Source organism: Sinohyriopsis cumingii, chromosome 7, assembly GCF_028554795.1.
Source record: "Sinohyriopsis cumingii isolate HCF-2022 chromosome 7, ASM2855479v2, whole genome shotgun sequence".
In the NCBI taxonomy this organism is placed as follows: domain Eukaryota; kingdom Metazoa; phylum Mollusca; class Bivalvia; order Unionida; family Unionidae; genus Sinohyriopsis; species Sinohyriopsis cumingii.
In genome coordinates this window covers 84,107,769-84,125,618 of record NC_142967.1, presented here as the reverse complement: position 1 = coordinate 84,125,618, position 17,850 = coordinate 84,107,769, and the positions used below count along the sequence as shown (strand labels likewise).

The following is a 17,850-nucleotide window of genomic DNA, read 5'->3' as shown; positions in this document are numbered from 1 at the left end:
TCCTTAAAGATTAAACTTTTTCCATCAGAGATTGCTCTAAATTCACAAGCAAGGAGATAAAGATATCAAACTACACTGGCACAAACTATGACCTCCATTTTGGCTGTGATTACAAGCCTACTTTTCACATCATTCAGCAATCAAATATTGCTTCTACCATCTATGTTAAGGAACCAACTATTTAATTTGTATTCTCGGGGTTGAGGTAATAGTAGAGAACTTGTATTTCGAAAGAAAAAAATGCCTGGCTTGCACAGAGCTTTTTAAAAAAAATCTTCCTCTGATTTATACAAGAAGAAAAAACTACTGTATACATTATATTACCATAATTGAAAAAGATTTATCTCAATTTGAAAGAAAAACATATCCTGCCTCAAAAGAAAACTGCATCAAATTTCACACATTGAAACCTTTGAATTACAATGAGAATATGACTGAAGTATGGCAAGTACAAGCAAGAAATGCAATGTTTGCACACTGATTCAATGATTTGCATTTATTTAAACAATGCCTTCAAAGTTTTGTCTGCATGCACAGTGTCACCATTTATATGCTCCACTGACTGCTTATACCAGTAAGAAACCATTAGTTCGGAAAAGAAATACCTGATTGCTGATTATGGAAAGCAGATGACTGGTATAATACCTGACATTTATTTGCGAAATCTGCCCTCCCCCCTACCTCCCCAACCCACCCCCAAGTGGAGGATTAAGGATTAAAATGGCTGTTGAGACCAGATGACTGTTATATAAACTTAAAAGGTGACCATTTGAACAGATTTAACTAATTAAACAGATATTAACCTACTGGCATACTAGGCAGCGCATGTGTCTTAAATATACAGCAGGCAAATTTTTAATGATGTTTTCAGTACTCAAAAACACCAGCACCAGAGGAATAAATGAGCAGTCCACCTGGGATCTATCTCAATGTTTCATCAGGCTAAATTTGAATAGTTTTTCTCATGCACTGAGAGGTCACTAGCAGTGAGGAATCAACACTTAATCTCCGTCTTATCTCTGTGAAGACTCTTCTCTCCTCCCAAAGCAGGCAATGATGATGGATACACCCATATCTCAGCTAATATCATTACACACAAACACTCAACAGATGGTTGTACATGTCTATACAGGCTCCCACCCCAGGTCCAATATGAAACAAGTTAAATTATATGCCAATCCTGAACTCCTAGGACAGCATATACGGCAGCTGAAATCCTACAACAGTAATGTAAATGTAAATGTATGGATCATCATAGGCAATGATCTACAAAGCTGATGCCATGACATGAAGCTTAATACAGCACCAATATTCACTGACTCATGCAGATATAATTACGTGATAGGGTTCCTTCAGCAAATTTCATTCTTGATCACTGAAAACTCTTTGATGTAAACAAAATGACAAGCAGCTCTGCATGACAAAATTATTGTTCATCCAAGAGAGCATGCGTCTACTGGCAACAAAATATACATGGTTAATAATTGTATGATATGCTATAAACACCCCACCTTAAGTGATTTTCTTCCATTGTTGCCCATGACTCTCACTTTTAAATGCAGTCACCATCGTTCCCGACACCAAATTCCTGGAGATACACCAAATTCCTGGAGATGAATCAAGAATCTATACCAGCTGTGCACTAATTCCAATTAAACATATCCTGTTGTTTTTGCATGTCTTTGCTGGCATCCCAGTTCTCCCCAATGATAAACCAATTAGTTTATTTTCAACTATTAGTACACTTTCAATATGGAAACACGAAATTAGTTGAATTCTTTATCCAACTGAAACTACAATCTAAATCCTGCACACAGCTTGCCATGTAAGCCATTTCTAATAATAGCCTAAGATTTGCATGACTGGAGCAGAGATTCTCACCCTGCTCAACCATTTCTTGTTGTCCACCTATTACTCACTATCAACAACCATTTCTTGTTGTCCACCTATCACTCACTATCAACAACCATTTCTTGTTGTCCACCTATTACTCACTATCAACAACCATTTCTTGTTGTCCACCTATCACTCACTATCAACAACCATTTCTTGTTGTCCACCTATCACTCACTATCAACAACCATTTCTTGTTGTCCACCTATTACTCACTATCAACAACCATTTCTTGTTGTCCACCTATTACTCACTATCAACAACCATTTCTTGTTGTCCACCTATTACTCACTATCAACAACCATTTCTTGTTGTCCACCTATTACTCACTATCAACAACCATTTCTTGTTGTCCACCTATTACTCACTATCAACAACCATTTCTTGTTGTCCACCTATTACTCACTATCAACAACCATTTCTTGTTGTCCACCTATTACTCATAATCAACAACCATTTCATGTTGTCCACCTATTACTCACTATCAACAACCATTTCTTGTTGTCCACCTATTACTCACTATCAACAACCATTTCTTGTTGTCCACCTATCACTCACTATCAACAACCATTTTTTGTTGTCCACCTATCACTCACTATCAACAACCATTTCTTGTTGTCCACCTATCACTCACTATCAACAACCATTTCTTGTTGTCCACCTATCACTCACTATCAACAACCATTTCTTGTTGTCCACCTATCACTCACTATCAACAACCATTTCTTGTTGTCCACCTATTACTCACTATCAACAACCATTTCTTGTTGTCCACCTATTACTCACTATCAACAACCATTTCTTGTTGTCCACCTATTACTCACTATCAACAACCATTTCTTGTTGTCCACCTATTACTCACTATCAACAACCATTTCTTGTTGTCCACGTATCACTCACTATCAACAACCATTTCTTGTTGTCCACCTATTACTCACTATCAACAACCATTTCTTGTTATCCACCTATCACTATCAACAACCATTTCTTGTTATCCATCTAATACTATCAACAACCATTTCTTGTTATCCACCTATCACTCACTATCAACAACCATTTCTTGTTATCCATCTATTACTCACTATCAACAACCATTTCTTGTTGTCCACCTATCACTCACTATCAACAACCATTTCTTGTTGTCCACCTATTACTCACTATCAACAACCATTTCTTGTTGTCTACCTATCACTCACTATCAACAACCATTTCTTGTTGTCCACCTATTACTCACTATCAACAACCATTTCTTGTTGTCCACCTATTACTCACTATCAACAACCATTTCTTGTTGTCCACCTATCACTCACTATCAACAACCATTTCTTGTTATCCATCTATTACTCACTATCAACAACCATTTCTTGTTGTCCACCTATCACTCACTATCAACAACCATTTCTTGTTGTCCACCTATTACTCACTATCAACAACCATTTCTTGTTGTCTACCTATCACTCACTATCAACAACCATTTCTTGTTGTCCACCTATTACTCACTATCAACAACCATTTCTTGTTGTCCACCTATTACTCACTATCAACAACCATTTCTTGTTGTCCACCTATTACTCACTATCAACAACCATTTCTTGTTGTCCACCTATCACTCACTATCAACAACCATTTCTTGTTGTCCACCTATTACTCACTATCAACAACCATTTCTTGTTGTCTACCTATCACTCACTATCAACAACCATTTCTTGCTGTCCACCTATTACTCATAATCAACAACCATTTCTTGTTGTCCACCTATTACTCACTATCAACAACCATTTCTTGTTGTCCACCTATTACTCACTATCAACAACCATTTCTTGTTGTCCACCTATTACTCACTATCAACAACCATTTCTTGTTGTCCACCTATTACTCACTATCAACAACCATTTCTTGTTGTCAACCTATCACTCACTATCAACAACCATTTCTTGTTGTCAACCTATCACTCACTATCAACAACCATTTCTTGTTGTCCACCTATTACTCACTATCAACAACCATTTCTTGTTGTCCACCTATTACTCACTATCAACAACCATTTCTTGTTGTCCACCTATTACTCACTATCAACAACCATTTCATGTTGTCCACCTATTACTATCAACAACCATTTCTTGTTGTCCACCTATTACTCATAATCAACAAACATTTCTTGTTGTCCACCTATCACTCACTATCAACAACCATTTCTTGTTGTCCACCTATTACTATCAACAACCATTTCTTGTTGTCCACCTATTGCTCACTATCAACAACCATTTCTTGTTGTCCACCTATTACTATCAACAACCATTTCTTGTTGTCCACCTATTACTCACTATCAACAACCATTTCTTGTTATCCATCTATTACTCACTATCAACAACCATTTCTTGTTGTCCACCTATTACTCACTATCAACAACCATTTCTTGTTATCCACCTATTACTCACTATCAACAACCATTTCTTGTTGTCCACCTATTACTCACTATCAACAACCATTTCTTGTTGTCCACCTATTACTCACTATCAACAACATTACTTGTTGTCCACCTATTACTCATAATCAACAAACATTTCATGTTGTCCACCTATCACTCACTATCAACAAACATTTCATGTTGTCCACCTATCACTCACTATCAACAACCATTTCTTGTTGTCCACCTATTACTCATAATCAACAACCATTTCTTGTTGTCCACCTATCACTCACTATCAACAACCATTTCTTGTTATCCATCTAATACTATCAACAACCATTTCTTGTTGTCCACCTATTACTCACTATCAACAACCATTTCTTGTTGTCCACCTATTACTCACTATCAACAACCATTTCTTGTTGTCCACCTATTACTCACTATCAACAACATTACTTGTTGTCCACCTATTACTCGTAATCAACAAACATTTCATGTTGTCCACCTATCACTCACTATCAACAACCATTACTTGTTATCCACCTATTACTCACTATCAACAACCATTTCTTGTTATCCACCTATTACTCACTATCAACAACCATTTCTTGTTGTCCACCTATCACTCACTATCAACAACCATTTCTTGTTATCCATCTAATACTATCAACAACCATTTCTTGTTATCCATCTAATACTATCAACAACCATTTCTTGTTATCCACCTATTACTCACTATCAACAACCATTTCTTGTTATCCACTATCGAAGCTCGAAATAAGAATTGAATATCTGGATATTGTACTCCCTGGTATGAAACTATATTCTTTTTTAATTCAATGGGGGTATTTTGTGAACACAACAAAACTCCCATGATGGAAACTTTACGGAGTCTTAGTCATCAAGATGTCCAAATGTGTCAACCAGCTTAATGACTTCATGTGTGCTTGATTCTATGGCTCTATTTAAGTGCTGTCACTGTGAACAAGCAGAGTACAATCATTTTACAGATCATCTGCAGCTTGAATCAACAGCCTAGTTTACAGTGGTCAAACACACCATCATACAGCATGGACTGTGCTGGCGCCATGAAGACAACTTTGGACTATTTGCTTACAATTAAAATTTAAACATGTACACAAATTTTGTACATTTTTAGTTGATTTGTCTGTAAAATAGGCAATTATCTTGATCTCTGTGCTTTAATATTGGTATCTGAGTAATTTATTTTATTCAGCAAACTGCATATTTTTTGATGTTTTAATTCCTAATATATTTGTAATGAGAATCATTTCAACTGCCACTAATGACAAGTAATCACATCACAAAAGACACCAATGGCTGCCCGAACTGTCCCAAAGAGGTTATCTCTAAAAGTGAAGTTGGCATTACACATCATCACGGAATAAGTACAATCGCTATGTATAATTATTAATCACTTATTTAATTCTTCAATGCCTATGATTACTTCATCTTATCGGTCTCCTAATGCACTAAGATCAGGTTTAAAATCAGCAAGATTCAAGCTAACTTCTATTAAAAAAATCAAGCTTAAAGATCAATGGAATACACAAAAATCATACACTATATTTTCAAGCTCCAATGTTCAGAAAATTTCCCACATTTTCAATTTATAAAGGATGGGGAAGGATTTCTTATAAGTTTCAGATCTAGAATAGTCTCTACTCCACAAGCACAAACTGAGCCCATCTTCCATTACAAAGCAATGTAAAGAATTTAGATTGACTTCCAGTATTACATGTTTAAAAACTATGCTGATTGTTGATGTTTAAACTTAATTTGAAAGTGACTAAAGGCTGAGACAACAAAGAATTTGAAGTTCAAAATTTACGCCTTTTGAGAATCATGATGAGAACTGGTTACAAATGAAAAATGGATTGAGAAATAGTGCAGGAGATGACGCATTAATGGCTTTATCATACAAAAAGTATGTGCATGTCACTGGATGTTTAATTTAGCTTTTAAAAATTTTCAGTCATATTGTTACAATGTCTGCTGTGTGGTAGTTTATAGTGTTGTCTAGCACTGGGGTATCATGCTGCAGACATGTACCATGATGTCCTACCCAGTTACATTATCATGACACCAGGCCGACCAGTCCTAACACTTACTCCTTAATGCCGAGTGCCTAGCGAGGCATCTGTTAGTACCATTTTTATAAGTCTTTGTTGTTGTTGTTGTTGTTGTGGGGTTTAATGCCATTTTTCAGAACATGATAGGCTATACATAACGGCCAGTATTAATGGCAGAGGAAGAAGCCAGGAAAACCCCAGAAAGAACCACTGACCCACGAGAAGCTACTGGCAAGCTTTCTCACATACCAACATTGGCAGAGTCCAAGACTCGAACCCACGCAGAAAGAGGTGAGATGGCAGTGATCCGTAACGGAGAGCGCTTTAGACCACTCAGCCACCCTTTTATAATTCTTTATAATGTATGTACATTTTAAAGTGGAAAGGATCATCTATGTATGACAAGGATAAAAATAATTACACCTTTTGGGAATGGACTTCAAATCCTGTCATCAAGGAACATTTTCATGACCTGATTGTAGTAGCTTCCACTAGCCTCCCAAATACAGCTTTCAATAAACAGGCCCCACCCACCCACCTAACCTTTCACATAATTCTTCTCTCTCACATACTTTTCCGTATTTTTTATGAAATGTGATAAAGTGAAGTATTATTTCCAAGGCAAAAAATTACAACCTGTCATAAGCTGCAAGACATTCAATTTTGTTTTGTTGAAAGGGAAAGGCTAGACAAGTGCATGCTTGTAATTATCCTTGATGTGATGAAATGACTCATCCACCACACCACTGTGAATGACAACCTTTGCATGTGTTACCTGGTAGCATGCCAAGCAATACAGATCCAAAGCCAAGTCATAACACAGATCAACCATACAGTGTACCAATGTTGTTTCTATAAGTGTATTCCTTCAGATGGAAGATGAACAATTAATATACAAGTACCATTGGACCAGGGCAGCAATAAAAGTTTATATCATAAATCTCATTAGAATGCAAATAGGTGGAGTCTTCTTTTAAAAGACTAATGGAATGCTTTATTATGCATTGGTGTAAAACTGAAAATGGCACTCAAAAGTAAAATTTCTGCATCAGAAAAGAGTCTATACTGAGCATATGAGATGAAATTCTGATCCCAAAGGTGAAATTTTCCTATCGAACACCAATGCATACTGAAGGATTATTTTAATTAAAAGATGGCCTGCAAAATGACACAAATGCCAACACATCAAAAAACAAAACAGTCCACACTTATCCCTAAGATTTACACAAATTAAATTAAGATATACAGTGTAGTCCTCAATTAAATGTCCAGATTACACACAAAGAATAATTATGAAGCCCTCAATTAAATTTCTCAATTACACACAACGATTAATGAGATAGTCCTCCATTAACTTTGATTCAGAAATTATTTTCCTTTCACTAATAAGAAGCTGAATTTTTAAAAGTAACAATGACAACAAGTAACAATGACAACAATAGCTTTTTGTCCTGAAACCAGAATCTGTACATGTGGTTACACTGATCAGTGCCACACATCCATTTGCAGAAAAATAACTTCAACCACTGAACTTTTTATTTTGTACATGCATTTAAGTTAATGTTTATACTGGTTACTGTGAAAGAATGCTCCATTGGTGATGAAAAGCTGACATTTTGTTGCCAGTTTATCTGTACCATAAGCTCTGTAGATCATGTGATAAAAGAGAGCAGTCAAGTGATTACTGATAGATATTCCTCAGCATTGTTCTACAATGGAAAACATGGAGGAATATGAGATGAGACTCCATCAAATAAATACTTTTGAGTAGGATAGGAAGTCACAACCCAGGTCAGAATATGTGGGCAGAATGTTTTATTGGGGGGAGGGGGTATTTTTTTAAATTTATTGGTTTTAACAGCACTGTTGACACAATGCTGACAAAATCATGCCAGGGAAACAGAAGCTATGTGCCTTTCCCATGGACCAAACAAAGACAAGGAACCCACAGTTCTGATTACAAGGTCAGTTATGTTTACAAGGCTGAGGCTCTATCAACTAATCAACCACAGCTGCCATTGTGGAAAGGTATCATGCTTTACAGATCATTGGTAACTCCCAGAACTTAACAATTAGCACACTTCAACCTTTTCCAATAAAACATTGGGTAAGATTCCAGGCTGAACCAAACTGTATTAGCAAGTCAAAAAAGTTTGTCTAATATTAATATTTTTCTAAATGATCATATATCAGATCAGATACCCATGCTCTACTTGGCTAAATCTGGACCTTGTTCAGTATCTAGGAATGTCTGGTTCCAACAGATTGATTGCATCTAATTAAACATCAATCACCACCCTAGGCTTCAACAAGTTTAGTTTCTTTGTAAATGCTTCCAAAAGTCAATCAGCCTTCCCTAGCAACTACCTGTCCAGTAACATGTACCTATAATCTAGGACTACCAGCTTGGGCCTGCTGTGAACAGCAGCAGAATGTTATATAATGTGCGTCACAAAGTAGAAACAGTCCCATAATCTCAGTGTATCCCCCAGGGGTGTAAAATTGAGGGTATAAAAAACCCTTTGGTGTCAAAACTGGGGGTCAAATAAAAAATGTGGGGGTCAAAAATGTACTGACACATTTTTATATGACTCATACTTTTTCAACTTCAAATAGGATATTGCAACTTGCACTACTCTCTCTCTCTCTAAACATACAAATACACCAACATGCACAATTAACGTAATATGAAGGCTACAGTATACGACACTGCCTTCCATTTTGGATTTTTCACTGGGACTCGAACTTGAATTCATTAGAACATTTCACTATTAGGACTTCTAAAATTTAATTCATGGATTATTCTTAGATTTAACCATAAGTTCTTATTTTTTCATTTTTACATCGTTTTTTTCCATGAGCATAAATTATTTGTTTAATTTTTCAAAGCTTGTTGTTTTCACGGTTTCTTTTGTTACTGTTTAATTATTACAGCCTAAACAAGTAACAATATATTAAACAGGAATCCAAAATGTGAACAAATTACTTGAAAATCTGACCAGACGTTCTAATTGGTAAGTAAATTTTGCAGAACAATTGCCTGCTAGCAACATAAAAAATACAACAGGGCTCAAGCTCATTGATATTGATTGCAGGGACATGTATTGTTACTTCCAATTATCTATAAGTACCCAAAAAAGAAAATACAAGGAGGGACACTTCTCGTGCAAGCTATTTAAGAATCAATGCTGATATTTCAAGCTACATTTCATGTTGCATAATTTAGCAATCAGATATTTGCAACTGACAACATTAATTTTAAGCTGGTAGTCATTCTGTGACCAATGCATTAGACCTACTTAAAGCCCTAAATTAAGCCTTGCTACAATTCCAAATTTAAATCAATAATTCAGCTAATAAATTAAAAGCCAAAGCAAAAGTATGAACCATCAGCCAGGCATGAACTATACATTCTTTCACAACCTGACAGTAAATAAACATAAATAATAATGACATCTGAACCACTACTAAATATTTTCACACTAGGGATGATTATTTCCCCATGTATTTGAGAGTGATTCTATTAAGGAACATCTGCATACCTATTTATCTCTGCTGGTCTGATGTAGAAAACATTAACCCATATCCCATAAATACAGAGTTTCTGTGTGTGTGTGTGTGTGTGTAGAGAGAGAGAGAGAGAGAGAGTGCATGTGTGTGTTTTGGATTTTTAATGTAGCTTTAATGATTTTTTTGTCATATCACTATGATGTCTGCAGTGCGGCAATTTACAGTGATGTCGAGCACTGAGGCATCAAGCCACAGACACACTGCATAGTGTCCCACCCAGTCACATTACCCTGACACCTAAGGTTACCAGTCCTAACACTAACCTCTTCATGCTGAGCATTAAGTGAGGTAGCTGCTAGTTAATGTACCATTTTTTCTAAGTCTTTGGTATGACACAGCAGGGGTTTGGACCCATGACCTTCTGCATCCAATGTGGATGCTCTAACCATCAGGTCACAGGAGAGAGAAAGAGAGAGACTAAAATTACCATAATTATCCCACTGTTTATTTTTGGCCAATATGTTTTCCCAATTATTGAAATGCTCTGCTGCCATAAAAACAAAACAAGATGCGAAAGCATACCTCCTGGTCATATGAAAACCCTATAAAGGCTGCCCAAGTCTTTCTTCTTGTATTTTCAAGAAAATATATTAGCTTCTTGTCAATTACTAATGTTTAAAAACAGTACAGTGGCATAAAATACTGCTAGTGGGTAAAATTTACAGTCAAGATTGCCTACGAAAAATGTTTGTGTACTTTAAGAGAAACAAGAAGCCAGAGATAACACTATCACTGAAACAAAAGTGAATCTCATTATACATGTGTGTGTGTGTGTGTGTGTGTGTGTGTGTGTGATTTTCTTTTGTTTATATATACTGATACTATATCCATTATCAATAGACCCAAAAAGTGACTTGCACTCTAATAGGGCAAAAAGATTTCCAGAAATTCAAGATAAGATCATTTCTTCCTTTAAGTGTTCAAACCATCTTCAGCAATAACAAGATTTTCACATTTGCTACTCTACATATTGGATGTCAGCTTGGCATCCATCTTCATTTAGGACAAAGTGGACATCATTTGGTGCAAACACAATGTAATAATGATCTATTCAGGGGGACTAGTGACAACATGATTTTTTAAGACAGTTGTCATGGTGGCCATATTGGATCTACATTTGGCATCATTTTCCTTTGCAAACAACTAGGTATCATAAGAGGTCTCTTGAAGAAAACCCCATGTTGATATAGCCATCCATTTGGAGAGATGAAATAACAGTATTTTCAAGATAGGGCTTTAATTTCCCCAGGAACAACAACTGAGATGCCAACCCTTGAGAACATAAAAATTGAGCATGACTGTCTGGCCGAGCCAGGAATAAGTGCAAAGGTGCATCAAGCTTGGGGAGGGGAAAACAAAATTGTGCAATACAATGCATTTGTTTATATTTTGGGGATACATATAAAAAAAAAATCTTCGACAATGCATGATAAAATTTTACTTTCCCTCATACCCATTTGTTTATCAACTGAACTTTAAAAAATAAAAATTAAAGAGTAATGACACTAGCACTTATGACCCACCAAAAGTAAAATATGTAAGACTGCTTTTCTTTCAAGTAAATTATCGTTACACATTTAGTACTTGAAAAGTTGCACTTAAAGCTTTCTTTAACACTGCATCAGACAGGTACGAGGCAGGCAATATACAGAACTACATTTTGTAGTGATCACACTAGCAAAGGTGTTTGTGTGTGTTTTGGATTTTTAACATAACTTTAACAATTTTTCTTTCATCATTTTATAGTGATGTCTAGCACTGGGGCATCATGATGAAGACAAGTAGCACCATGTTCCTACCAGTCACATTATCCTGACACCAGGCCGACCAGTCCTAACTCTTAATGCTGAGTACCTAGCAAGGCAGCTGTTAGTACCATTTTTAGAAGTCTTTGGTATGGCTCGACCGAGGTTTGAACCAGCAACCTCCCGTAGCCAAAGCAGACACTCTAACTGCTTAAGCCATCGGAGCAGTCCATACTGGCAAGGGATGTGAACAGTTCACTACCAATTTCAAGAAATGGTTTCCTGAAGTCAATTTTAACTCCCTTGAAACAAAGAAGCATGTATATATGTATGTGGAATAAATAAAATATGTGTTTGTGTGTGTGTTGTTATTGTTGCTGTTCATTTTATTAAAGGATTGAATAACATAATCTGTCAAAAACATTTTACTTCGAGTGTGCTTTGCATTTGCTTTGAACAGGACTTGCTTTCTTGTAATCTACTTGACAATAAATGTATGCCATAGCAACTAAAATCATTCGTTCTTTTAATACAAAAAGAATAAGGACTCTTTGAACCCGTACCAACCTCTGTAGTATGCTATCTGGCTCTGCAACACATCAGTGTGTATAGCTGAGATAAAATAAGCATGGGTCACTAATCAGACAATAGCAGTGAAGTAGGTATGTAATATGAGGAATGCATCTAGTGCCAGTGAAAATATATACATTGTTTCAACTATAAGATAAGAAAATAAAATGCATGATACTTGGGTTAAAGAAATCAGTTATCCACTGTTCCATATCTATCTATTAGTGAAAACCTGTCCACCTTTGCTAAGGATAAATGGTGGAAATCAAGGTCATATCATGCAAATGAAAGCATGTACTTGTAAGAACTGCAGAGCCTACAAATATTTCTTTTACTTAAAAATGTCATTAAACTGGACCTGGTTACTACAATATGTTACCTGAGAAACTTTTTCATATTTTCATCCAGACTATTACAACTCAAAAGCATGCTAAGGTTAATCTTACTCTCTCAACCAAGAGATTTTATGGGATGATCTTGGTGCACAATTATTTCTCAACAATCCTGAATTTTGTCAGATAAAGATCAGGAGAAATGGGACAGTTCTGAGCACAGCAACCAGTGCAATCAATAAGGATTTCATGATAGATTTTGTTTATGTTCATAAAATCACTGAGCAACTGGGCTATTAAATGAATGGTTTGCACATCAGATCTGTGTATCAAAGCAAAAGAGAACAGAAATTTGCCTTGTTCCTTTATCTTTGTACCCCTTTTGGCTCACTGAATCTTTTTTTTTTTTTGGAGGACTTGATTCTATTTTGCACAAATCCTGCAAAAGTACATTTTATGGTCAAAAACAGTAGATAGGACCTGGAAATTTTAATTAACATTTTGAAATTATCAACTTTCAATAGAAGTTATATAATTTGGTTACATTTTCTTTCCAAACAACATTCTTAGTACACCATAATTAAAGATCTTCAAGGAAATTTTGATCAAAGAAAATGTCAGTTATGCCTAGTGTAGGCTGTACATTAATATTTAAAATGACAATAAAATAATTTTTATTAAGTGAAATTTGTGCTTTAATTTCATCTTTAAGTTCCTCTTAAGTGTAATCATCATAAATGCAACATGTATTTAAACGTAAAATGTGCCAGTCTACCGTATCAGCTATGTCCGCAAGCATTTCTCTGAGAACCTAATTAAGTACTGACCGTGTTTTGATAACTGACTCGCGGATGTATTTGTTATATTGGTGCACTGAATTAAAAGCTGGCCTCCTCTGTAGTATCACATTAATTATGTCTTTTGAATCAAGTAAAGGAGGTGGAATAAAAGAAAAGGTAAAACGCATGCAAATCCAACATACTTAAAATATAGTGGCCTCCAGTCATATCTCAGGTGAACTCACTTCAGTTGATCAATCAAACATTGTTATAATGTTATTGTGTATGTAACAAACTACCATAACTTAACAGACTCATTCATAACTGTGATCAAAGATAGCAAAGCAACGAAGTGAAACAAATACATCGTAAAAGAAAGAGCTTGATTTCACAGATACGGACCATTGTGGACAAGTGAGTTTCAGAGAATTCCTGAACTGGCACTCAGAGATATCCTCAAGGATGATAAGAAGTTTCACTTTTACTTCCAATGAAATCACAATATCAATACCATATTAATTGAACAATGCAAAAAATGAGTTTTGACACAGACGATTGTCTCACAAAATAAATGTCGCTAGTTTTTTTTAAAAAGGAATCTTGTTTGGTGGTATATCAACAGTTCTAGTTCCCTGCTACTTTGACTCCCAGCTTGGCAGTATACTATTAAATAGCACTCCAGGAACCAGACTAATCAACTAAAGTAAGCTCAACCATGGGAATGTTCATGTTCCATAAAATATGATGTGTGTACTGTATGATAGCATAAATAAATGCTCAACTGAAACTTTACTACCCACCTGATTATTAAAATTTTGTAAACTACAAGTCCACAAGAAATTTACTAGCCCTGAGTCTTCAAACTGCAGGGTCTTGGAAAATCTGGCCATCTTACAAAGGTGGCAGTTACTGCAGGTTTGACAGTACTGGTGAAATTCTATGGTTCAAATCACAATCAGTATGGCAAATTTGCAATGTCATGTATTCTTACTGAATTCTTTAACATATACTTACCTATTGTATCTATGAACTTTTCTGTTGGGCTGAAGGGCCCATTCACTTGGGGAACAGAGTCACTCATCCCGTCTTACAGGTCCCCACCCTGAAATTTACAAGAAAAGAATTGTATTTAACAGTAATATCTGACATATGAAAATGCATGGGCAACTGTCAACTACCACAACAGTCACATGAGTTTCATTATCCAGCTGAAAACTCTTATGCCATAACAACAACTAAATTGTTTAATACTACAACATTTCTAACTAGAACAAATAACATTTCAACCTTTCTTAAACCTGTCAGAAAATAGCTGTCAAAATGTTACTTTAATGCATACCCAAATGAGCAAAACATCTCATGTGCCAAAAGCAGTTGACATATTCCTTGCCAGTATCCTCCGATTATGGAGCCATGTTCTTACTGTGTACTGACATTCAATGACGAATCTTTCTGACAATGTACCACCAGACAACATCTTAGACTTTGTAACGAGGTTCATATAACAAATTTTGACCATATGTTTTAAGGATTTTACCTCTCTCATCAATATCTTTTATTTTATATACCTTTAACAGAATTGTGAAATTGTGGAGTTTTATATTTTATCTTTAAGAAGCAGGTTTACTTTTATTTGCCGAGGTACTGGGTGGCTAAGTGATGTAAGGTACTCATCCTTACACGTCATTTACATCTCACCTCTGCCGGTATGAGTTCAACTAACGCTCAGCCAACATGGGTATGGAAGAAGCTTGCCAATAGCTTTCCATAGGTCGATGGGTTTTTCCAGGGTTCTCCAAGGCTCTTCCTCCATGAAATAAACTGGCTACCATGTATAGCCTATTATATGCTGAAAATTGGCATTAAATCCATAATAACTTTTATTTGCAACAATGTATCTTCCTGAAGAATTTAGCAGTTTTTTATAATTTCTACACCCAGCCTTCTTTTTGGCATTATAGTCTTAACCCATTACCTCATACAACCGTCTTTGGACGCCTCTACAAAAGTCGCATCGAAAGGACTTTTGACGCTTCTACAAAAGTCCCATAGAAGCGCCTTTTGACGTCTGCTGTAAACATCAGCCATTTTAAGCCGGTTTTCGTAGCGCCACCTTCGGGGAAAACCCCTTATTAGATACTACATTCATTTCTGTGAATGACAATTACGTCAGATCACATGGTCACTGTTTATGTACTGGTCGATATCTGCTATTTAAAGTAACTGGGTCGTAATCTCCACTCTCCAAAATGGCGGTCGCGGATTTCATTCAGTACTTACGAAGTTTTCATGATTAGAATCACAACTATGAAAGATTCAATAACCTAGGTAAAGGCTCTGATATTGATATAGGCTGCAATTAGTTTTTATAAATTATCAAATTTAGATGACTTAGTGATGTAGACACAGATGAAAAACTTGTAAATTTCGAGTATGAGAAATGGCAGCTCTACGGTTGGTCACACGGCCTCAGTGACATGACGGTGAACGAATTCTCTCCAGATTTTAAAGCACATAACAAATTCTTCCGTGATAAATAATTACACAGCTATAACAATCGGACTTTACTCTTAAATTGTTCCACATGTAATAGATGTGTACCAAAAACGTAAAATGGTTAAAATTGCTGTTAAACGTAACATACACTACATTGCTTAATAGTTCACAGGCAAGCTATGCGTATGCGGTCGACTAGGTAACCTGTGTCCTATGTATAGCGAGCTGCACTTTGTCACTATGCTCTATGAGGTAAAGGGTTAATTGCGCTGATGAAGCATTTGACTGCATTCAAACATACATTTGGAGAAAATACCATATAAACTTGCTGACGAGTAGAGTCCAACAGCATAGTGACCAGGCCCAGATCTGCTGTTGAACAATGCACCAGATCAAGTCTATGCAGTTCATTAGGAGTATTCAGAAGAATGAACAGAAGAAGAACATGTCAATAAATAAACCAGCTGATCAGGTTCTATATTGCTCAACTTTAACTGTATGCAATCATAAACGATATTACGATATGATGGGGGGGGGGGGGCAGATTTACCAGCTATGATTGGAAATTACACTCCTCATAAATTCAATGAAGCATTCAGACCATTACAAGAGATTCCAGTTGTGCAAATTATGCTCTCATCTCTCACAGTCAAATTTACAAATACATTACCAAGCACAGACTGAATATATGAAGCACATGCCAAAGTATCTTATTGAATTTAGCAGAATTAGTCCAAGAGGTTAGAAAGAACACTGCATGTATATGAACTTAATATTCAGGCTTTGCTATAAAACTGAGGTCAAATTACAAAAAAAATAGGCCTTTCAAAATTTATCACTGAATGAGGCAAGTTAAATGACTACTGCAGTATTCTGAAGGGTAATTTTGCCAGTACAAAACCAAAGAATTGGTAATTCTACTAGTCAAAAAAGCCTATAAAAATAATAAAAGTTACAAAAAGGTTTGTAAAACCATACTTTATACTTCATTCAACATTTCTGAAGCAAAGGAATGGCTGAAAATGGCATATACATGTGCATGTGTTTCTCAAGAAATAAAAAAATGCAGAAAATATCTAACATATCAGTTCCCAAGTCTCTACATTATCTTTTTAATTGACCAGAACAGATCAATCCATAAACTCAATCTGAGGTCCACAGTTTCAGCCTATTACAATGTGACACTCCACCCCATCCCTAAACAAAAACAAGAAGCTTTCAGTATTCATGTGCCCTGTAAAGCCCCCCCACCCCACCAAAAAAGTTTCCGGACAGCCGTATTTTTCATTGGCGGCTAGCATTTCCCCCACCCCACCCACAGGATTACAAAAAATAAAACATCTAGCTGAAATTGGTTTTGCACAATACTTTAAGTGCTTAGTACATCATATATACTAATCGATATATATATATATATATATATATATATATATATATATATATATATATATATATATATATATATATATATATAAAATTCCCACAAAAAAAACTACCTATCTACCCTAATTGTAAAAACAACACAATAGGAAACATTTTTTCTTTGGCCTCATGAAAGTATGATTGTTTGGATGAAATTTAAGTTATATTCTTGGTTCACCGCTTCCTGCAGACATTTCCATGTAAATATGTGCATAAACTGTCACATGCCTATCTTTGTAAATTGTTACCTTGTTAGTTCAAGTTTGCAGACAGGTGAAAATGTGTGTTGTATGTGTTTGTATGTGCAGTGCACACTCTTTTGATAATTCGTGCCATACTCATGAAAGGTGTGGTCAGGCATTGACCCCATTTTTTAAACAAGAAAATGCAAGAAATATTAGCCCTATTTGTTGAACTTGAAGAAATTTACGACCAAAATTGATAAATGAAAAATGGCTGTGTCACTCCTTTTATCGTCGAAAATGGTAGATAGGTCCTGGAAATTTTAGTCAACATTATGAAATTATCAATTTTTAATAA

General features: G+C 35.7%; 1 protein-coding gene across 9 annotated transcripts in view; it reads right to left on the bottom strand.

Moving 5' to 3' along the window:
* LOC149795652 (alpha-adducin-like) overlaps nt 1-17,850 on the bottom strand; it is a 160,104-nt gene that overhangs the window by 101,000 nt on the left and 41,254 nt on the right. For all 9 annotated transcript variants that reach the window (XM_089965476.1, XM_089965481.1, XM_089965482.1 and 6 more), the window contains exon 2: nt 14,407-14,494. In XM_089965476.1, the coding sequence (XP_089821602.1) occupies nt 14,407-14,473 (67 nt within the window). In that variant the 5' untranslated portion in view covers nt 14,474-14,494. The remainder of the gene's footprint in view (nt 1-14,406; nt 14,495-17,850) is intronic.